This window comes from Thamnophis sirtalis, unplaced genomic scaffold (assembly GCF_051295495.1).
Source record: "Thamnophis sirtalis isolate CommonGarterSnake01/CBP01778 unplaced genomic scaffold, rThaSir2_p1.2 scaffold_5, whole genome shotgun sequence".
Lineage (NCBI taxonomy): Eukaryota > Metazoa > Chordata > Lepidosauria > Squamata > Natricidae > Thamnophis > Thamnophis sirtalis.
Genome location: NW_028261385.1, coordinates 63,302,200 through 63,325,872, shown reverse-complemented (window position 1 = coordinate 63,325,872; position 23,673 = coordinate 63,302,200). Strand labels below are relative to the sequence as shown.

General features: G+C 38.4%; 1 protein-coding gene across 3 annotated transcripts; it reads right to left on the bottom strand.

Annotated features, from left to right (window-relative positions):
* Positions 1-4,913: 4,913 nt before the first annotated feature.
* Positions 4,914-22,313, bottom strand: SLC35D2 (solute carrier family 35 member D2). Of its 3 annotated transcripts, none has more exons than XM_014069258.2 (12): positions 22,041-22,310; positions 19,447-19,480; positions 18,787-18,873; positions 15,280-15,347; positions 13,468-13,539; positions 11,886-11,954; positions 10,454-10,556; positions 9,281-9,373; positions 7,696-7,763; positions 7,029-7,107; positions 5,234-5,316; positions 4,914-5,149 (listed from the first exon to the last, which is right to left on the bottom strand). In XM_014069258.2, exons 1-12 carry the CDS (start codon positions 22,184-22,186, stop codon positions 5,044-5,046), a joined length of 1,008 nt encoding a protein of 335 aa, XP_013924733.2. In that variant the 5' UTR covers positions 22,187-22,310; the 3' UTR covers positions 4,914-5,043. The 3 variants fall into 3 exon arrangements, with proteins under 3 accessions (XP_013924733.2, XP_013924735.2, XP_013924734.2); XM_014069260.2 differs by having other exon boundaries at positions 22,197-22,279; XM_014069259.2 differs by lacking the exon at positions 5,234-5,316 and having other exon boundaries at positions 22,041-22,313.
* Positions 22,314-23,673: the final 1,360 nt, after the last annotated feature.

The following is a 23,673-nucleotide window of genomic DNA, read 5'->3' as shown; positions in this document are numbered from 1 at the left end:
TTTGTAACAGAGATAAGATCTAGAACCATAAAGCTATTAAACCTAAATGTTCTGTTTCCATAAAGAATGATGAGAATGTAATAACTAATTCCAGCTTAGAAAAAAATATTTTTCAGAGCTTCACTTCACTATTTGTGTGAACAGCAATTTTTGGTATCTTCAGAAATGGATATGAAAAGAAATATAATGCCAAATAGTCCATAAAGAAATAAAAACTAACAGAAACCAAATATAAACTAGAGAGAGTTGTGAGTGATTTCAGCCGTTGGTTGCAATCCCAAGTGTTTGTCTATAGCAGGGCTGCCAAACACACGTCATCATATAACATATCAGGATTCCCCCACTCGCTAAAACAGGAATGGGAGTGGCCAGCATGTGTAGCTGTTCTAACCTTTTGTCCTTCTACTTCAAATTAGAATATGGGTAAATGTTCACTAAGGGGGAAACCCTCATATTGTTTTGTTTTTTTCTTGTTAGTTAGTTACGTGTTTTGGTGATTACAAGCTGCAGATTCCCAAGAAGCACCCAATGAAAAAATACAATTACCCAACTCTTTCTTGCTCCACAAGTGACACCCATCAATTGGACACAAAGACAGGAAATCTGAAAGGCACTATTGCCACTATTCTATCCTAGATCAAACACATTAATGTAAGAAGTGTATTAAATAAGTCAGCCCTAATGTTTCCAACAGTGCCAACAGGCAGGAGAGTGATCAAAATCTGGTCTATAATTCACACTGCATTGTTCTCGTTCAACTACTAGCTATTTATGCAAAAACAGAAGATGGCCATATAGGTAGCCCTCAACTTGAGCACAATTGAACCCCAAATTTCCATTGCTAAGCCCAGCAAGTGAGTTTTGCCCCATTTTATGACATTTTTTTGCCACAGTTGTCCAGCGAATAACTGCGGTTATTAAGTTAATCAAGCAGTCATTAAGTGAACCTGGCTTTCCCTATTGACTTTGCCTGTCAGAAACCAGCTGGAAAGGTTACAAATAGTGATCATGTGGCCCTGGGACAATGTAACTGTCCTAAATACATGCCAATTGTTAAGCACTTGAATTTTGATCACAAGGATATTGCAACAGCCATAAGTGTGAAAATGAGTCATAAGCCACTTTTTTCAGTGCCACTGTAACTTCAAATGAATAGTTGTAAGTCAAGAACTTCCTATGATACAAATCAATCTCCCTCCCTCCCTCCCGCTCTCTCCACAGCACTGATATGCATATACACATAGAGGGTGCACCAAAAGTCAACCACAAAGACAATTTATTATATAAATTATATTAAATGTTCAAATTGGTTTTTTTTCTAACCACCCCTTACACAAAGGTGGTAGTCAGCTGGTTTTGACCAGTTCTGGAGAACCGAAAGTGGAAATTTTGAGTAGTTCAGAGACCCAGTAAATACCGCCTCTGACTGGCCCTGCCCCCATCTATCCTTTGCCTCCCAAGCCCCAGCTGATCGGAAGAGAATGGGGATTTTTCAGTAACGTTCCCCTGGAGTGGGGTGGGAATGGAGATTTTGTAGTATCCCTCCCCTGCCATGCCCACCAAACCACGCCCACCAAGCCACGCCCACAGAACCGTTCGTAAAAATATTTGAATCCCACCACTGCCCGTACACATTTGACACATTGAATTCAAATGTTCCTAACATTTCCTCTGAAAATCAAAATAAAATTGATAGATCATTGTGGCTGGCCTCTGGGGCTGACTTTTAATACACCCTGTATATGCACAAATCTTTATGCCAGATCAAGAATGCTCGTGATAGCATTTTACTTTAACAAAGCCTTAAGATGCCGAAAAATATCTGTGCTCAAGCAGGCTTTTTCCAAAATCAACAGCAAATACTCTATTTCAGTATTTTATACCCACAATAACTGCAAGCATCCACTGGACATTTCCTGTTTTGTCCCCTTGCCTAGAACAAAGGTAGACATCAATACCTGCATCCTTATGGCTATACATATAATATGATTACTATAAAGTTTTTAAAAAAACATTCTGGGTCAGTTTATGTTTCTCCAAAATAGTTCTTTTAAGTACATCAGTAATTCTATTACAAAAACAGGATCTCATTTAAAACGAAGGTTGAGTCAAATCTATTTATTTATCTGATGAGTAGATCGAAACGATAAAAAACATCAATAGGCCAGTTAGCATAATTTATTACAAAAAATTGAAGTTCATATCAATTCTTCATATTAAGTAGCTCTATAATCGTAAGAGTCCTTCTCAAGGTTGGAGAGGCAAAAACAGAAAGATCAAACAGCAGGGTTTTTTTCTGAACAGCCTGCTTTTCAACAAGAATTCATTATGGTTCCCAAGGTCCCATGTCCTGAGCTGAGAGAACTGGATGGCAAGGCGTCTCCTGTCTGTCTCTGACCAGTTTGGAAAAACTTAGCAATGAAAAATATAGCACTGAGGGAACAGCACAAGCAGCTTGATGTCATGGCATTTGCTCCTAACAACCAACCGAAGCAGATCAAAGTGCATGTAGTTACTTCTTAACTCTTTTGAGCAGCAGTTTTGTACGTGGAAAAATATATTGTACTTTTCTATATACAGAGAAAGGGGTGGGGTACAGGGGTGATGCCCCTAGTACAGGGGTGGGAAACTATGGACCTTTTATCACTTGTGGACTTCAACTCCCAGAATTCCTGAGACAGCCATGCTGGCTCAGGAATTCTGGAAGTTGAAGTCCACAAGTGATAAAGGGGAATTTATCACTTGTGGAATTCTGGGAGTTGAAGTCCACAAGTCATAAAGGGGCCATAGCTGCCCACCTTTGTTCTGGTATAAGAAACATCTGTTTCATGGTACATTTTTTAAAGTTTTTTGTTCCCAATCTCCTTTTTAAAATCCCTATATTATACAGCAATGTTTCTCAACCTTGGCAACTTTAAGATGGGTGGATCCTAGAGTTAAAATGGGTGGCAATCTTAAGCTTGGCAGGCTGGGGAATTCTGGGAGCTGAAGTCCACCCATGTAAAATTTGCCAAGGTTGAGAGACCATTGTTAAAGGACAGGGGTATCAAACTTGATTTCATTGAGGGCCACATAATGGTTGTGTTTGACCTTGGAGGGCTGTGGGGGGGGCTAGGATGGGTGTGGTCATAGTAGGTGTGGTCATGGTGGGCGTAACACGGGACTGCAGTTCCACACACATGATTTTTATACACTTATAAAAATAGAGAGGCATACATTTCTGTGATTTTGTTTTTTTAAATACATATTTGATTTACTTGATCACCCTATGAGAGACCAGATCAAGAAACTGACTCCATAGGAAGCATTCCGACAGCCAAAGGGGCATGGGGGGGGGGCATGTGCGGCTCTCCCATGCCCCATTCTGAGCCTGGACAGCCTCCTGCAGCACTCTGGCAGCCAAAACGGCCCCCCACCTCACCCATTTTCAGTAGTAAGGGCACCGCAGGATGGTTCTTTGCTATTTCTTTGCTATGAGCCAAGGTGGCGCAGTGGTTAAATGCAGCACTGCAGGCTACTGCTAGATCAGCAGGTCAGCGGTTCAAATCTCACCGGCTCAGGGTTGACTCAGCCTTCCATCCTTCCGAGGTGGGTAAAATGAGGACCCAGATTGTTGGGGGCAATATGCTGACTCTCTGTAAACCGCTTAGAGAGGCCTGAAAGGCCTATGAAGCGGTATATAAGTCTACTGCTATTGCTATTGCTATTTCTAGGCTGGCCCTGTGGACCAGATCTAAGCAACCCACAGGCTGCATCCGGCCCATGGGTCTTGGGTTTGACACCCATTATAGAGGGAAGAGAATCCAGAAGCTTCAAAATAGAATTTTCACTAACTCTAACTATAGATTAGAGTCTATTAGATCTATAGGATCACAAGTGACTTCTCCTGTTGATCATTCATGGCTTTTTGTACTTAATTCAACAGTTGAAATTTGGATGACCCATCCATGATTATAAAACAAAAGATACAATGAAGCAGCTTTTGATTTCACAATGATATTCATGGAAATAAAGAACCAGAGATTAAGTGGGAGCCTGTATTTGCTACTTTAGGTACCGATTTTGTATGCTCAATCTGTAGATTACCCAATGGGCAACGCATCAGAAGTCTCTGGTTGCCACAAGAGGTCTAGAGATTGACAAACTGGTGTGAATGTTTATGAGGTCATAGTTGGCTTTTAAATAGAATGGGTAATTTTCTGGGAAGTCTCACTTGATTTAGGAAGACTATTTCTGTCTCTCCAAATAACACATTTATATTTCCTGTAGATTATCAAGCTTGGTGCAATTAGAAGGACATCTCATACAATGCCTTGCTTTGAGACATGGACAAGTCTCATCTTTCTAAGAATCGGAGGCATATTCAAGAGATTAGTGAGTCACCAATATTTTGCAACCTACAATCCAGAGCTAGTCAAAATAAAGAAAATGGCTGGGATCCATAAACATAGACAGTGTTATATTTATATCAACATCTATGGTATCAACAGGACTGGATTACTGAAGGCTCATTTAAATTGGTCAATCTTATAGATTCTCAGTGAAGATTCCTTGACCCCTGCCATCTATTACAAAACTTGCTAGTTAGTTTAAATTACAAATTACATTAGCAGTCTGCTGTTTCTATTTTTGATTTTAGCAGCTAGCTTTTCTAACGTATTTCAAAAAGGGAGGCCAACAAATATTTGTTCTTTTCTACTTCCTAGCAAATTTTGGGTACAGGCTAATTAATGCTACTTTTGTACCAGACAGAATGCTCTTGAATGTCTGCAAAAAAACATTTCACATTCCATTTGAAGCTTGGTGCAGACATAGCCTAAACAAAAGTCACATTTTATATACCCTTAATATTCTTTTTTGGATTTTTAATCATTAACAATTCTTGGAAACTCAAAAGTTTGCAAACTATTTTGTGTATATTGTTTTAATATAGGACGTGTATTTTCAGGTGCATTTTTATATGTTTCAGTTATGATCTTCTGTCTAAGGAAATATCTTTGCCTAAGTTGGCATCTTTGTAATTTTTCATGTTGTCTGCTTCAGTCAGCTCTTGGAACCTGGAGTTGCTTTTTCTTCATCTATGGAGGGGCAATCAGGCTTGTTCTGTCCTCGTATTGCCAAGAATGAATATCTCAGCCCTCCTGCCATGCTAGGTGGAAGAAGAAAAAATAGATACAATAATAAAATAATGAACTTGCTTGAGACTATGACATGTTTTTCAAAACTCCCTTACCTGATATTGAGTCCAATGAAGTTCAACATATTAAACATGTAATCTCCACCAAACAGCATGCCAATATAAGCAACAGACACATTCTATAAAGAAAAAGCAGTGTGTGTAATTGCTACAAATGCCCACTATGATAAGTTATAAAGCATGGTTAGCATGAATGCACCTATTGACTCCTCTTTTTTGAAAGGCTTAACTACTTAGTAACAAGTCTTAGTTTCTTTATTGTTCATGCCTGAACCTAGAATACTTGCTACTTCCATCTACCTTTAAACACAGCTATGGCTTGTTTATACCATTTTTCAGTGCTTTGCTGTAGTAGGCGAAAACAGACTATCCCGCATCTGAGTAACACACTTGTAAACAAGCATCAGACACAGTAGGTGAATTGGTAGGGAAAGGGACAGTAGGTACATTGCTACCAGTGGTGGGATTCAGCCAGTTTGCACCTATTCAGGAGAACCAGTTGTTAACTTTCTAAGCAGTTCGGAGAACCGGAAATCTCATTTTGTTTTCTTTCCCACTTTACAGGGCTAATCCTGTAAGGAAGGAAACATTCTGGTGTTGTTTCTAGCCTAATGTTTATTGCCCTGCTTACAGAAATTGCCTCTCTGGTTAACCCTTATTACATTGTAACAACTAAGGCGAAGCGCCCATTGACCTGAGTGACATTGAGTTGGCCATGCCCACACAGTCACATGACCACCAAGCCACTCCTACCCAGCTGGTCATTAGGGCAGAGAACTGGTTGTTAAATTATTTGAATCCCACCACTGATTGCTACCAACCAAGCCATATCATTTCATGCAAATCTTATTTCAGTATTCTAATGCCTTTAGACAAATTATAAGGTAACAACTAGGAAAAAACAATCCTGATCTTTCATGACTTCACGGGTAGTGGAAGATGGAAAATCTACTATACTGTTCTGTCCTGAGCCCTCTTCAGTCATTTATCTGAATATCTGAAAACTTGAAAGTAAATAAGAAACTAGGTCGAGGACAGGACAGGCAGGCAATCTAACCTCTGAGTATTGAGCCAAGAGGCTCATATTTCTTTGAATGCAAATATATCTCACTGGTTGATCTGCTGCAGTATTCATACTGTCCTCTATCTAGTTTTAAACCCTTACGTCTTGAAGTAGGCCTGTCCTCCACTTGATAATCACTTGATAAAAATGACTCTGCAAGTAACTTTGAACTGAATAGAACTGGATAAATTATTCCTAGCCTACAAAAACTTCCACCAAGACATTAATACACACAGTCATAGGTCAAAACTGTAGTCAAGACACAGGACTTTTGCAGTTAGTTTTAGTGGTGGCTGGGCTCAACATTACATGCGTACTTAACTATGGTTCATAGTTTATAGTTAGAGGTTAACATTCTTAGCAACCTAGTTCAGATCTAGTGCCAAATTATAGACCATGCTATACAACCCATAACTGGATTCATACATTATGCTAAAGCCAAAACAAACAATCCAGATTAACAGTGTAGTAGCGTTATCAGAGGAGGGTTGTGCCGGCTCGGCCAAACCGATAGTGGAATTCAGGCATGGGTCACAGAACTGGCAGCGACCCAGGTCTGCCACACTCCCGAACCAGTTTCCTTGCTGCTGCTGGGCCTCTGCCATTTTGAACAATTTACACTGAACAGTGTGTATGCGAGCAAAGTGAGCACGGGCGTGCATTGCACACGCATTGCAACCCTGTAGTACAACCAACAGCAACCCACCCGATTGTAATGTAGTATATTCAGCTACTGTTATCTAATATCAACCCCTTTTGCTTACTTACTTTTATAGCACCAACTACTGCAGTTGTTAGAGCAGAATTATAATGGCTGCAGAGAACTGTAGAACACATCAGAAGAAACCTAGCATTAAAAAACAAAAAAGGACTGCATAACTTGGTTTCTTGCTTTTTGTCAAATAAACAAATGATACATGCCATAATTCTACATTGATGCTCACTACCCTATTTTATGTTGAGTTTCAGTATTTAAAATAGCCTAAGCATAATCTAAAACCTGCTTCATTTGAAGATTTAATATAAAAGTAGACAAACTAAAACTGAACTTCTACTGACTCCATCATTTTTATACGGCACCAAGTATCCTCTGGAAACTTTATCACATGATTTGCAGGATTTAAAATGTGCAACATTATCAAGGGACTCCTGTTCTAATTTCACTGACGTGGCCACTGAAAATGTCCCAAAGCAAGCTATACTGGAAAAAAAAAATCAGAGAACAAGGGGAAATTATTTTTGCTTTTTAATAAAAGAGATAATTCTTAAAATGTTGTGCAGCCTGATACAAAAGTTGTACTATGAGAACACTGCAGGAATCAATTGGAACTCTCTCTTTTTAGCTTATCTTACTTTGCTAATTATGCAGAAGGAGGATTTCCAAGATGCAAATTCATGCCAGTCATTACTTGATTATTTGCCCAAGATCCCTTACCCTAGCACACAAGAAAGAAGAAACTGGAAGATAAATAAAACATTTGTCCATTGCTGGAAATTCGTGGCCTGTACAAATAAAAAAGATAAAATGTTAGATATATTTAGAGATAAAAAAATATCAATTTTTTATTGAAAAATCCAATTCACAAAAATAATTGAATTTAAAAGGGGAGGGGAAACTGCTTGATTTTTAGAAACCACACCGTGTTGTTCTGCTGGCTTCCAACAGGTTGGCACTGCTTCACATTACAGATTTCCTTTCCTTTGTAAATCATTAATTACTGGTTTTGAGGGTTTTTGTCTCTCTCTCCCAAGACACACGCATGCAGATTCCCACAGACTTCACAAGTAACCATTAAGAGCACATGACATCTCCATGCAACTCCATGCCACAACTCCCAAATAGTTGGTAGCCATTTAATGGTAGCCATGCAACGTTTAAATGAGCCAATTTGGTATAGCGTTAAGGTATCAGGCTAGAAACCAGGAGATTGTGAGTTCTAGTTCCACCTTGGACCAGTCACTTTCTATCAGCCTTAGGAAGAAGCAATGGCATACCACATCTGAAAAACCTTACCAGGGACACTGCAGGGATAATATGTCCAGGGAATCACTGAGTATCAGACACAAATGAACAGAAGAATAAAAAATGTTTGAATGAAGGTTCTCAAAGAAAAATAGTTCTTCTCAGTCAATACCAAATAACAGCCAAGATAACCTGAAAGGATGGATGCAGTGGTGGGATACGACTGGTATGCTCCGGTACGGGCATACCGGTGCCTGCTGGGAGCACCAGGTACTGTTCCAATATGGTGCTTCGGAGGGCCCACCTGCCCACCCGCGCTCCTTACTAGTATTTGAGCTGATCGGGGCTTTCGTGCAAGCGCATGGAGCATACGGTGCCTGCGCAAAGCTCCGCCAAGCGGCTGGAGTATCGTGGAACCATCACAGAGCATCGCAGGCAGTAAGTACGGATGCGCGTGCTGCACACGTGCTGTGCATATGCTGCACGCATGCGGTGGACGCACGGTCCAGTTGCACTCTACCGATTGCAACGGGATCCGAAACCCACCACTGGATGGATGGCTAAAGTTTATAGAAGACTAATATTGCTCCTTAATCTTAAAAAGAGATCTGTGGTGGTGCAGTGGTTAGCGTGCAGTACTGCAGGTTACTTCTGTTGTCTGCCAGCTACATGCAATTTGGCAGTTCAAATCTCACCAGCTCAAGGTTGACTCAGCCTTTCATCCTTCTGAAGTTGGTAAAATGAGGACCCAGATTGTTGAGGGCAATATGCAGACTCTGTAAACCACTTAAAGAGGGCTATAAAGCACTCTGAAGCAGTATGTAAGTCTAGGTGCTATTGATAATCTCCTGTTCTGTTCCTAACCAAAATGAGGTTTCATATCTTATACTAAACCATTACTTGTAATGTTATAAAATCAATCACCTCATAGAGGACAAAATCCTACATTTTTACTTCATGAGCAAAAGGGTCCCAATGATCATTCCAAAAATATACATTTAGGACCCAAGCCAATTAAAGCATTATTGTACCTGTTTGGTTCCTAAGCTCTACTTACCTGCTGGAAATCTCCAGTGAAAAAACTGATGAGAACTGTAGGAATTACCATAAAGCAGGCATTATAAAAAATTACTCCATATCTTCCCAGTTCCTGTATAAACAAATATACACATATACATATACATATACATATACATATACATATACATATACATATACATATACATATACATATACATATACATATACATATACATATACATATACATATACATACATACACACACACACACACACACACACACACACACACACACACACACATAATCTGAGAAATGGTCAGGAACTCTTACGTTCCTGAAGGATTCAGTGCTGAGATATTTATGGTAGCATATATAGAAGTCAGTAAATTAAATGAATCTTGAAGATTCTGTTTGAAAGCATGTAAGCCTGGGTAATATAAACTGTTTATCAAATAAGATTCTTTGTTGAAAATTTAGTGAGAATAACAGTATGGTAATGAATTACCATCCTGAATTAATTATCCTTCACTAAAACAGAACAAAGAGCCAATAGCAAGAATGTTTTCATATAAATGTGTAGTCAGATGGAAGCAATATGTATGGATAGAAATATGAGGTACCACTATCAGAGTCTGGAATGGCAATTGGCTTAAACCAGGGTTGAAAAACCTTTTTCAAATTGATTATGACATTTGATTCGTGATCACATTCTGGAAGTTGGCTCAGGCAGGACAAAACGTAGTTAAATTTGCATTCAAATTCAGTTCAAATTACACTAATTAAATATAATTTCAAGAATCAAATACTTGAGTGTATATACAATTTTTTTCCCCTTTAAAATGTCAATTTGTCAACTTTTTAAACCATGAGATCATTGCTTCCTTGCTTACATGAAGCACAGCAGTCAGCTACATAACTTAATACATAATAATTGACAAAACAGCAGTATTTAAGTTATAAAAGTGAATGAAAACTTCACAAAGACATTACAGTAAAATATTTATAACTTTGGGAAAAGACACTTATGGTCTACAAATGTTTTTTAAAAAGATATTCCAATATATCAGGCTTTTTATGAGTATTAAGAAAACTGTACAACATCTAAACTTTACGTTGACTTAATGGAGACTCTATGAAAACTATAGATAAAATTATAAAGCCCATGTTTACACAAAGGCAAAGAACACCTAAAATCTCTGCACAATTACCTGAGGGTCAATTTTTTGTTTGGTATAAACACCATTTGCTGCTGTGAAGACATCATTCAGCAAAACAGAAACATAGCCTTCCATGCTGAAAGCTAAATCTGATCTGGAAAATAAAATATGGAAATATAGACTAATTTAAACAACATAAATTTAAATAACAGTTTTCTTTGCAGTGACATATTCTGTCTGCTCTCCAAATTGTATCCATATTATAAACAAGAGATAACTTGCAAAGTAAGAACTCTGGAAAAAATCATTCTAGTCTTGTTTTTTTAATAAAGTAAACAGATTGAGAAGATTCAAAGCTTAGAGAAACATCACCTGGTCATTTTGTAAAATATATTATGTACAAGCTGGTTTGCTATTTAAAGTAGATTTCGAATGTGAGAGTTTAAGCAGACAACAATTACACCAACAATAAAATATTTGATGGAGATGTTGAAATTACAGTGGGATAAGACATTGGGTAGATTAAGAAGGAAGTTCCATAGAATCTTACTATATGAGCACAAACCACACACATGAACCTCAAGAAATAATAATATTATAGCCTTTATAATATATAACAATAGCAATAGCATTTAGGCTTATATATCACCGCACAGTCTTTTATAGCATTCTCTGGATGGTTTATAATGTAAGCATTATTTGCATATTGACCCCAACAATCTAGATCCTTATTTTACCAACCTTGAAGACTGAATCAACCTTGAATCCCATCGAACTCCAGGCTGTGGGCAGTTTGCCTACAATAGAGCACTTTAACCACTGTGCTACCAGGGCTATGTTTCATATTCAATTGCTTTGAAAATATATTTGTTTGGTTTGGCAGGAAAAATACTAGAAACTGCAGTTCTCCCAGGCCTCTGTTATTACTACTCTCCAATCTACCAGGACACTTTTATCATACAGTATAAAGCATGATTTATTGTAAGAACTTCAGTATAATTAACAATGGACTCAGGCCATTGTGATTCTAATAGTAAGTGACAGGCTAGAATAATTTCCCCAGTTCATTCCAAATTCTGAACTCCTGTGCAAGAGTCACATCAATTCATTTTGGATCATCTTTGTTTAAGAAAAGTCAATGGCATGTTCTTCTGTTTTGCAGCACAGTCGAGTTCATCTGAAAATAATTTCCAAATTACTGTCATTGTTGATCAAAAACACTTTTATCCATTTCATAGTTCTCTGAAAGTTCAATGATTACATCTCCCAGAACTCCTAGCCAATTGGCCAAGCTAGATGGGAATTTGGGGAGTTGAAATGCCACCTATATTTAGGATACTAGGTTGGAGAAGGCGGCTACAGAAAACTGCAGTGTACAAATATTTTACTGTATCTATCATTCTTCCAAACAATGACCTACAAAGGAATATTATTTCTCGCCAATATTAAGAAACAAGTAAGGTGTTCTAAAGAAAAGTCTTACCCTGCTGCTATTAAGGCCCCCACAATGATTGCAAACACACTGATTATAATGCCCAGCGGAAAGCGTTTCCTGTAAAAATAAATGATATCTCTCTAAATGCATATTCAGGAATTAAGACATTGAGATTCCAGAAGGAGTGAGACATCTTTGTTTTTACTTGATCCATAGGAGAACATAATCACATTTTCATCCCAAAGGATTTAAAGCCTCTACATGTAGATGGTACAAATACAACACTTGGTATATACAGAAAGAGTTTGGAACAATTCTTTGTTCCAAAAAAGGAATTCTTAATAAAGGACTAGATAGTACAGAACTAGGTGGCCCAATCTGATATATAGCACCACCACCCCCAAATCAGCCTCATTCAATAATTAATTAGTCAATCAAAGTCAGTGTTCACTTTTACAACTTTCTAGAGATTAAGCAGTACAGGTAGTCCTCAACTTACGATCACAGTTGAGTCCAGAATTTATGTTGCTAAGTGAGAAATTTGTTGAGTGAGTTTTGTCCCATTTTATGACTTTTCTTGCTATACTTGTTAAGTGAAACATTGCAGTTGTTAAATTAGTAACATGGCTGTTAAGTGTATTTGGCTTCCCCATTGACGCTGCTTGTCAGAAGGTCGCAAAAGGTGATCACATGACATTGCAACCGTCATAAATATGAATCAGTTATCAAGCATCCAAATGTAAATCATGTGACCATGGGGCTGCTATAACAGTTGTATGAAAAATGGTCATAAGTCACTTTTTTCAATGCTACTGTAACTTTGAACTTTTACTAAACAAACTATTGTTAAATGTCTATGAAGTGGAACAACGTACTCCACAAATACTGTCAAATTCTAAGAAGGGAAAAATACTGAGTTCAATAGAACTGATTCCTGGGAACTGAATCAAAAACTCAGTTACTCAGAGACAGCAAGCAATTAATAGATAACGCAACATACTAATATCTGTACTTTCTTGGGAGGGGAAACTGTTTTTAATATTTTTGAGGCTTGTTTATAGGTCAACAGAATATCCATATAGTTACAGGGAAAGTACTGGAGTTTCTAAAATGCAGGACAAAGAAAAAGATAGAAGAGAAAGACGAGGAAGACCTTGTGTGTAAAAGAAGGAAGAGGAGCAGCTGCAGGATGACTAGATGTTCATTTCAGAAATATCACAGAAAACATAACAGAAAACCCCTTGCTGCCCTCTAGGGGCCATCTGAATTTTGGCAAGCCAGAACTGGTAAGATGAGGATAGGAAAGAGACAAGGTGGCTAAGAGAAGGAAAGAAAGAAGGCAGCCAAACAGAAATCAGGAAAACAGTGGCTTAGAAGAAAAGGCAAAAGGAAGAGCCAAGAAAAAGATTTGTGCTTGACCAAAATATCACACTACAGTGGAAGAAAGGCACAAAGGGGAAGAGCTGCCTTGAACTGAAGCTACAACTGAAAACTGGAAATTATTTGCCCAAATAATTTTAAGCAGTTCAAAACGTCTCCTCAAATTCTTATTAGTCAACAAAATGCATTGGTTCATTATGTGACTCGATAAACCATTGTGGTAGTTCAGAAATGAGGGGCAAATACTCACCCAAGAATAATAATTTCCAGCAGTAATGTAAGAGGAATGGTAAACTTCCTCAGGACTGTAAACATTGGCAAACTGTATTTAAAGAGAGAGTGTGTGTGAGTGTAACCAGTTTGTGTCAGTAGCAAACTCCCTCACGACTGATTATCTATCTTTACTACTTTCATCCTCAGCTTCATCTGACATTAAGAATGCACTAAATAAATGCTCAGTTGCAAAGCCAAATGTCAGTCTGACACCAAAGTTTAGACAGTAGAATAGCTGGAAGTAAGAATTAAAAAAAAAAAAGACTTGGCATCAGTATCATACAATTTGTTTCCAGTAATTTCCTTTTTACTGAGTTAAAATTAGTTCTCAAGTAGTCAGTGATATGGTATTTTCCACAAATAGCTATCTAAATGCTGACAATCGAAGCAACTATGGAAAAGAGTTTGGTGAGCCAGAAGTCAGAAACTAATAAACAGTCTTCTTTAACCTGGACTGGAAGCCCCCACGCTGGGAGGGACTCTTTGACATCAATTGTTTCAACTTCTACCGTCAAAACGACGTTATAGGGCACTGTACACCAGAACAACTAGACACAAGGACAGTTTTCCCCAAATGCCATCACTCTGCTTAACGACTAATTCCCACAACACTATCAATAATTTACTAAGACTATATTACTATTATTCTCTTCCTTCCTAGTATCTATCTCTCCCCACTTATGACTATAACTATGTTGCTTGTATCTTTCAATTTATATTGTTTTTATTTGATTCCTAGTACGATTTGATAGCTTATTAGTAACCTTGACTATCACTAAGTGTTGTATATTTTTATTCTTGATGAATGTATTTTATTTTCCTTATGTACACTGAAAGCATATGCACCAAAGACAAATTCCTTGTGTGTCCAATTATACTTGGCCAATAAAGAATTCTGTTCCATTAATACAGAAGAATGTCCTAATATTACTGTATTAGATTAATGGATAATTAGAAATCCACGGGGTGTCTAAGTCAAAATGCAAATTCCAAATATTTATTCCTAGTTACCAAAATCCCAAAATAATCACACATACTTATGAGTACACTAGGGTGCTTCTTTCAGCAGAGTGGGAAATGATCAGTGCATGCCCAAGAGAAAAGTTAGCAACCTTTCCAGATATTTCCACACAGTTGCATGTCCTGATGCAGACAGCAAACAAATAACTGACAAAAGCTTGTGAGATCAGCAAATATGAGGATAGTGTATGCATTAGAATCTAAATACCATGTTACTTGAACTACACTCAAGATCTTTAGGTATGCTTCCTTGATGTACTGATATAGCTATTCAAACCTGTACATTGGGATTCACCTACAAATCTGTTAAGCAATGGGGTGAGACTGGACTCAACTAAAACTGTTACATGACATGGAATTTTCTATTTAGGCAGCAGACTCCTCAAGCAATATATTCTAACCATCCCTCTCAATTTTTCACAGGATGAATGGCCCATTGTCTAATCAACATCCATTTTCAATGTCCACTTTCAGCAGTCAAAGATGAAGAACACATCGGTCATCCAAAAGAGAGGAAGAAAATGTCAAAACACAAGGATAGAAAGTAGAATGACTAGTTGTAAAGTCTCTTTACAGGTATTAGTTCCTAAGCCCAACACTTATCTTTATAAACTGATTTTATACACTGGAATGTCCAAAGCAATGCTTTGGCAATGCTTTTGTGCAAAAATATAATCTATTTTTAACAGTCTTGGGGGGTGGGGTTTGAAATTTACAAAGGATTAAATAAGAAGAAACTATCGGTTTACGTTTACCACCTGGACTTTACCTTAGCTTGCCTATGCTTGATAATCCACTTATATGATTTCCAATATAAATCAGAGGAAGTGGAAACAACTGTAATAAAATAAATGCACCATTCAGATTATGCCATTTCACTCCACTCTGGAAGAAATCTGTTCAAATTAATTCATAAACCATAGGCTGTTTAACACCAATAGAAACAGACAAATTAGCAGGCTTTATAAATGAACATCACTTGTTAGTATTCGATTCTTTGTATGACCTTGCTCCTGTTTATATCAATAAAATTATATTTAAACTACCAAACAAAACTATTGGACCCATCATGATGACAATAAATTAACATACATAATGTTTTTTCTCTAGGCATCTGTTGCCATGATGAAGATTATCATTTGCATTCACTTGGAATTCATAAATATAAAACCCGTCCAGATTCATGGTGACTATGGCTATGTCCATGATGTTTACTTAGCAACAGTAGTGTTGGAAGAAATGTTCTTCTTGGTTCAGTTCCAAGTGGAGAGAAAGACACTGGAAACATGGAGGCTATTTGGAAAGAGGGTTTTAATGGTGCATGGGACCACATGCTTTGAGGTCCTGGAGAAAAAGGGGATCACATGCCTTGAAGAGCTTGAAGAAAAAGGGAAAGAGATGCTGAGAGTGGCCTGGTTTTATGCCCTCTCTGCCCCCCCCTTTAGAGTTTTCTGTTCCTGTACAAGAAATGTATCCCACTGGCTATCAGACTCCCAGAGGGAGGGGGGGTCTTAGTTAACTTTATATCCCAGGTGCCATGTGGTGAGATCTGTTGCTAGATGGGTAGAGTGCAAATTCTATCATGTCCTGAGGGCCATGTCTGAATCTGAAGGGGTAGATCTTTGTTATGTAGAATAGACTGGCTCAGGCCTTAATGGCCCATTGACAAAGTGTGTGTGTGCGAGAGAGAGAGTTTCTGCCTTGCTTTTAGGGGAAATATTCTGCCCTTTTAACATTTCCTAAAATATCTCATTTTCCTAGGAGAGAGGTGGGTACTAACTTCCTACAGTGGAGAAATAGTTTTCTACTTCCCTCATCTATATTATTTTTCCCAATTCCCAGCCTTGTCAATAGTGATCTCCTGATTCTTCATCTCAGCACTAAGAAGTCTGGTTATTTTATGAGGTAAGCCAAGTTTAGCTAAGTGCTGCCACCTACTGAGAACAATGGGATTTTCTAATAATTGCATGGTCACAAACATCTTGGTTGTGTAGAACTGATCTAGAACCAAAATCCCAAGAGCCTGAATATTAGATTAGCAGAGGGTTTCCCCCCCAACTAATATATCTGGAGACCCCATTTCATCCCAAGCCCCAGGATCTGAAATATTTTGTGGGTTTGATTTTTATTCAGAAACAATTATCATTGTGCAATTCAAATACATGCATAAGCTATAGCAACTGACGTGTATGTTGCTGAGTTTATTTTTAGGAAGACACGATGGAAAACAATAATAATCATGCATGGAAAGAATCTAGCAATTCTACCATGCAAATTCCCCATAAGGGTAAAATGAGCGGCAGAGACTCCTTAAGGTAGAGAATGTACAAGAGTCTGAAAGCAAATATTGGATCCACCAAGGAGAAGGAAGATTGAGAGATTCACACTTTCCCTTTTAAGCTTTCAAGAACAAAGCTTTACAACAAATGCTGTCTCCTTTGAAGCTTCAGTCGGTCAAATAATTATATGAAATTTCAACGAATGGATAAGTATCTTTAAATAGGAATGCATGTCCTGTGGTCTCTCCCACACTGACAGGCAAGTCTGGGACTGTAGCCTAGGCTGAGAAACTGTGGGCAATCCTTTCCCTTGGCAAGAGCTAGCTTTCTTGCTGTCCAGCTGGCATCCCTTTTGTAGGGAAGAGCCTTCTTCTGAGCCAAGGAAGGGAGCTGTTTCAAGGCCAGGCCTCTTTGAAGGGTCAGGGGAGTTTGGCAGACATGAACAAAGAAGGCTCACAGCTGTTTCTTCCACCCTGTGTTTTGCCTCAGCTTGTGTTCATCTCTCCATCTTCCTTTTCCTCTCACTCCAAAAGAGCCCCCATCCCACTCTCACACTTTAAACTCGTACGCTCTGCTTGCAAATACTTAGTCCTTGGCGAGGAGGGTTACTCCAAAACATGCTAAGAGTTTTCCCTTCACCATAAAATGGCCTGACTTTCTCTAGTTCCGTGTAATGGAGTGAGCTCCTGTTACTTGTCTCTGCCAACCTATCAGTTACTTGTCTTCTGCCAACCTAGCAGTTTGGTGTTTAGTCATCCTGGCCACATGACCACAGAGACATCTTCAGACAGTGCTGGCTCTTCGCCTTTGAAACGGAGATGAGCATCACCCTCTAGAGTTGGGAATGACTAGCACATAGGTGCAAGGGGAACCTTTACCTTTAATTTTTATGAGGAGTGTTTAAAAGGAGTAGGGCTTTAACCTATTGATTGGGCCTGTCCTTTGATTCCCCCCTCCCAATTGGGAGCATTTTAAGGAGCACAAATGGTGGCACAATTTTGTTGCTTAAACCGCCTTACACAGGCGTGGAAACTCCAGCTCTCCCATCCCAATGACATTGCGACTTACCCTTATGGCATCATCATGACATCACCACAAGGGAAAATAAAATCCCAGGCATGAGGCAGATTGTTCAAAATGACTTGCTGAATGAACCTCAACTGCAAACAGAGTAAGCTATAAAATGATTTCTATGGTTTTGACTTTAGCTAGCTGATGAGAGCTAAATAACTTGAAATAGATCTATACTAGTCTCCCTTTATTTAATTATCAGCACAAATGCAACACAAATGTAACAAAGGCAACAGTAAAAATTATGGCTTTCTGTCGTGATGGTCTCTTGTGATGAGCTGATAGACAGAGAAAGGAAGCAGTATGCTTCCTCCCATATTTGGGCATACGAGGGGTTGTGACACAATACACACACACACACACACACACACACACACACACATATGTGTGTGTGTGTGTGTGTGTGTGTGTGTATACCTGCCAGTGTGATTATACATATATATACATATACATATATATGTATAATCACACTGGCAGAGGTAAGGATGACTTTTCAGCACTGTTACCATAGATCCCACACCTTGCATTTAGAGCAGAAATTAACAACTAATTTAATGTTTAATTTAGCTCTAATTTGGTGACTGAACACTAAAGGAAATGGACTGGTTGGAATTCAAACATAACAAGTGGAAAAATGAATATACTTAATTATTTTGCATATTTCAATAAGTATTATAAGGGAAATGCTGATGAACAACTTGAAGAAACACCATGGACTTAGTTTGAGTAACTGAATTCTTTCTAACAAAGTAAATAACATTAGGAAAAAAGCAGTACAGTTCTCCTTATTAACCTTAGAGAATTAATGCCCTAACACTTTGATTATATAAGCACAGAACTGAATCAGGTGCATGCTCCAAAAGAATTTAAGAACATTTTTTCACTTGGCAATATTAAAACCCATGCAAGGAGTTAATCATTCTTACCTTTGTAGGGATGCTTTTGTCAAGATCAGGAAAATGAATGATCTTGTTTAATTTTGACACATATAAGATGAAAATAGTGGTTACCATCTAAAAGAAAGAGGAAACAATCACACACAGCAACAAAATATTTCCTTATGCAGCTTCGGTGGGTTATAGATACTTATGAAGACCTGTTTGCTTTGTTTTTAATAACCCCACACAACACTCAGTTTGCAAACTACACCTATGGCTACAGAACCCCAGTTTGACTTGCATGGGAGGTCTCATACATTTTTGTGCTCTTTTTCAACCGTGAAGATTTCAAAAAAATTAGATCATGCTTTAAAATGTTAATCCTAAACAATCTAGGATTGTAAACAATCTTAGCATTGTTTACAAAAATAAAGAAAAATCCCCTCAAGGAAAATTTTGACCCTGCTCATTTTGTTTTCATGACACCTACCTTTCTCTGAGCCTCCAAAACACTAACATTGTTTCAGTCACCAGAATTTGACCCATCCCTGTTACAATTCTACTTTATAAAAGCTCTTGAAAGGGGTGTAAGCAAAGAAAACTCTGTCAAGAGGAAGTGAATCATCTGCATTTTATCTTTCAACCACTGGAAAACCTATATTTGTAAATTAAAATATTTACCATTTAATCACTTATCTATGAACATACCTGTCCTACTCCTAGAAACATTGGAGATGGGAATCTAGAAAGAAAATAGTGACATTTGTTTATGCACGCATGTATTTGTGTGAGTCTGTGATTTTATTGTATATTTTAGTTTAGAAAGAAGGGGCACATATATGCAAACATGCACATATCAGAATCTATCAAAATTTAAATTGTTAAATATCTGTAACTTGTTTAAACAAAAAAAAAAGATTATCCAACGCAACAGTCACATATGGATTTCTTGTATGTAATGCAATCCATACAATATGCACTTTGGAAGCAAATCAAGCCTATATTTCTAATTACACAAAATAATAGAGCAGGGGTATGCAACCTTGGCAACTTTAAGAATCACGGACTGGGGAATTTTGAGAGTTAAGGTTCACAGGTCCACAAGTGCCAGGATTCAACACCCCTGTTATAGAGAAACAAAATAATAAAGAGCATGTTTTTTTTAAAAAAGCTGTGGATATCAAGGCTATACAAGACCATACAATAAAAACAGCCAGGAAAATGCCAAGAATAGGATCCCTAAAGATGAAAATGTGATTAAGAAAATATTAGATTGTACAGAAATGAGTAGATTAAAACTAGCAATTAAAGGAAAGGAAGAATCTGATTATTATAACATATGGGGGTTATTTTATCATTGGTTAGAAAATGAATATGGATAAAAAATATAAAATTAAATAATTTAGGAAGAGAAATGTTATAACAGGCAATATGTTAGGTTGTAATGTTAAAATAAGAATAGATGTATATAAAGAATTTGGTGGTAAAGTATAACTATTATGACACCAAAAAAAAATAATACTCAGACGACCCACTGATTAATGAATGATGAAAAGTTTATTTTAAAAGGCAAAAAATAAAAAAGGAAACCTGCAAGTGAAGTGTCAGACTATAAAGAGGCAAATGTTACCTAACAACAAAGATAGAGATACAATAACATTAATATTTGCTGCTAATCAATTCCAGGAGTCTGTCTTGCAAAGAAGCTACTCTTCTCTATTCTATACATGTGCCATTTGATAGACCTGTTTCCTTATGCCAATCTGTTTCATTAAAGGCCTGCAGGCTCCATCTGCTGGAGCCAGAGTTAATATCACATTTCTTATCCAACTGTACTGGCCTCGGAGCCCTCCCACAGCACAATATACTGTACAATCTTGCACAGGATCCTGACTTGTCTGGAAATATGGCCTGGCTTGTAAGGGACTTGGTCTTTGATCTGTTTGTGCCAAACTTGAAGTCCTTATTCATCTGGGCTAGTTATTATCTTTTTTTGTTGTTGTTGAATCCTTGCTGCTGGAGCAGGGTTTAAATTCTTAATGTGGATGATAAATTGGAGGGGGGGGGGGTTCTATGTGTCTGAAATGTATTTGTGCAAAAAAGCCAAGTTTACACAACATAATAAATCATAAATCATGAATTACAACTGTCAACAATTATAGAAAATTCATGAGTTGTGGTACGCCCGTAAGAAATTAGGGCCACAAGATCTGGACTGCAAGAATCAATGTAACTGCTAGATGGCCAGAAAGAATTAAAAATATTTCTGGAGCACATACATAGTTTGGTGTGATGTATCCATCTCAACTGCAAAATTATGGCTCCAAAAATGGCTAGCAAAAATGCTTCTTCTGCTTGGAGAAGAGCTACTTTGTTTGTACTTCAGGATTTTTTAATGGTCCACTGGCATTCAGCTTCTATAGCCTCTGTGTAGAAATTACCAACTTTGTAATTAATTTTCAAATATATGACACAAATTATTCCTCCTGGCTAATCACAGGACTCTGGACCTGGATCTGAGATCCAGAGCAACTAATGGTAAACTGTAACCACTTTGAGATACATTTCCTGGAAAAGATCCTGTTTTGGGGTTACAATAATATTGTAGACTGGTAATAAATTGGCTTAATGTTGAATTTATTGATGTAATGAAATAATTGTAAAAATAAATGAAATATTTGTTTTCATCACAAAAGCTCTTACTGTTGGTAAGGACTACAGGTTACAAAACTCCAGACAGCCACTAGATGGCAAGAAAGAATCAATTTACTGTAAATGTATCTATTCACTACCATTAGCTAAAATATTACTCAGATCTGGACAGTCAAGCTTTGGCTAAACAACTGTGATTGAAGAATGCATGTCCAAATTCTCCTCTCGGTCTGCTTCAAGTGTATTATGAGTTGAGCAAGAATTTTGGACTCAGCCTTCCGAGTCCGACCCAGAATCTGTGTGACTGCAGCTCGTATTTCTCGCGCCACTAATCAAAACCACCTTTTTAAAAAATGCACCGGTAAATTTGGAAAAAGCTGGAGACAATCCTAAAGAAGTATTTCTCTCTTCGAGGCTGCGCATAGAAATCCTCCAGAAAACGAGGAGGCAGCCCCAAGACGCTTCAAGAAAATAGGAAGCGGGAAAAGAAGACAACGGACCATTCCAATCCCGATCGCTTTTCGATGGGAAAAGCCCCCTCAGCTGAGACAGGGACGAAGGGAAGGCAGGCGTAGCTTTGGGCTGATTTGAAGCCCGACCGCTCCGCTTTCCAGCAGGTTCGCCGCAACACCTTCCTCCTCTGATCTCACCTGTACACTGTCAGCACTGTCTTGTTTACCAGAACGATCAAGAAAGAGCAGGTCCCATAGAAAAGGGCGGAGAGCAGCTTGGGCAGCGAGGACCGGGCAGGGAGAGATGCAACCGGCTCCTGGCCCGGCTTCTGGGCGGCTTTCATGGTTTCGCACCTGTGCAACAGGTATCCATCTGCCGGTCACACGAAATGACATCCCCGCCACAGGCCGGGCAAAGGGCGACTGCAGCCCTTCCTAAAGGAAACGAGGCAGAACAGGAAGCTCGTACCCGGTTTGCCTGACTCCACCCACGCGGCTGTGACACCCTCTTTCTTCCGTTAAAATGCCTCGGAGCCGGGCTGCCGCGGGCAATTCGACCGCGCCCTGGAACAAGCTTCGTTTATTGAGCGACCTGTGGAGCTCAGAGGATCGGCGTGCGCTTTGCGCTGCTTTAGTTTTCCTGCCGTTATTGAGCATGGAGGACAAGAGGGAACCTTGTCGTCATAATAGCCTGCCCGGGATCAGCCTTTTTCTAGCCTGGTGTCCTGCAGCTATGGTGCAGCGGCTAAGAAAGCTGGAAGTTGTGGTCTCACCAGACGCGGAAGACAGAAAGATGGGAAAGGTTGAACTAACCAAAATCAGTACATTTTCTCTTTCAGAAGCAGCTTTCCCCTCCAACAGAGACATTTATTTGAAAGGATTCTTGCTTTTGTGCTCTATCTTCCATCCTAAAAGGATGGTGAAAGTTCGGGTCACCCTTCTATTGTTAAGTGTGATGGTGATCTAGATCAACTGCAAAGCAAATTGCAAATTGCAAAGTTGATTGTTAGCAGCCATCTCTTATGGAAAAATGAAAACTTTTTCTACTATGTACCACTTTACAGTAAATTCATTGTTTGAAAAAAGGCAAAAAGGCATTTTTGCCAGAGCAACCTCCTTATTAGTTTTTAGTTAGGTGATTGGAAGTGCAGCTACCCAGAAAGTTTTTTTTTAATATTCATTTCCTATCTTTTTATATATAAAGCAAAAGTTTCTACCACCACCACAAATATGACATTAGCACAACAAGGAAGGTCATCTTATTACCAGCTACTCCTGCTAGGAAAGGTGAAGACCGCATCCCCATAAACTCAGCATTTGTTATAAATACCAGAATTTTTTCACATTAGATACCCCATTGGTTCCACAGTTCAAACTTGTTGCTCCTTCTCCCATCTGGATCATTGCCATAGTAATTATTATTTTCCTCTGACAGGTTGTCAAGCCAACCTTTCAAGGCCAACCCAAAAAGTAGATACCATTGAGATTCCAGGAATGCTACCTCTTATTCATCATTGTTAGGCTGTATTAAGAGTCTTAAAGGCTTGCTCAAGTTTTTCTCTGTCCCATCTTATGTCAAACAAAATCAAGACAGGAGTTTCTTTCTTATTACTTCTATTTTGGTCTTCTACAAGTCCTCTGTTAACGTCTCGCTCTTTTCTTCTCCCTTTAATGGTTTCTCAAAATACAGCCTTACAAAATACAGCTTTACATTCCTTCACAGATGCTGTGGGATACGGGAGTCATTGGTTAATCTGCTAATCCATAGTTTTAATTTGCATGATCATGATTCACTGAATAAATTATAAATGTCGTAAACATTGTTTTGAGA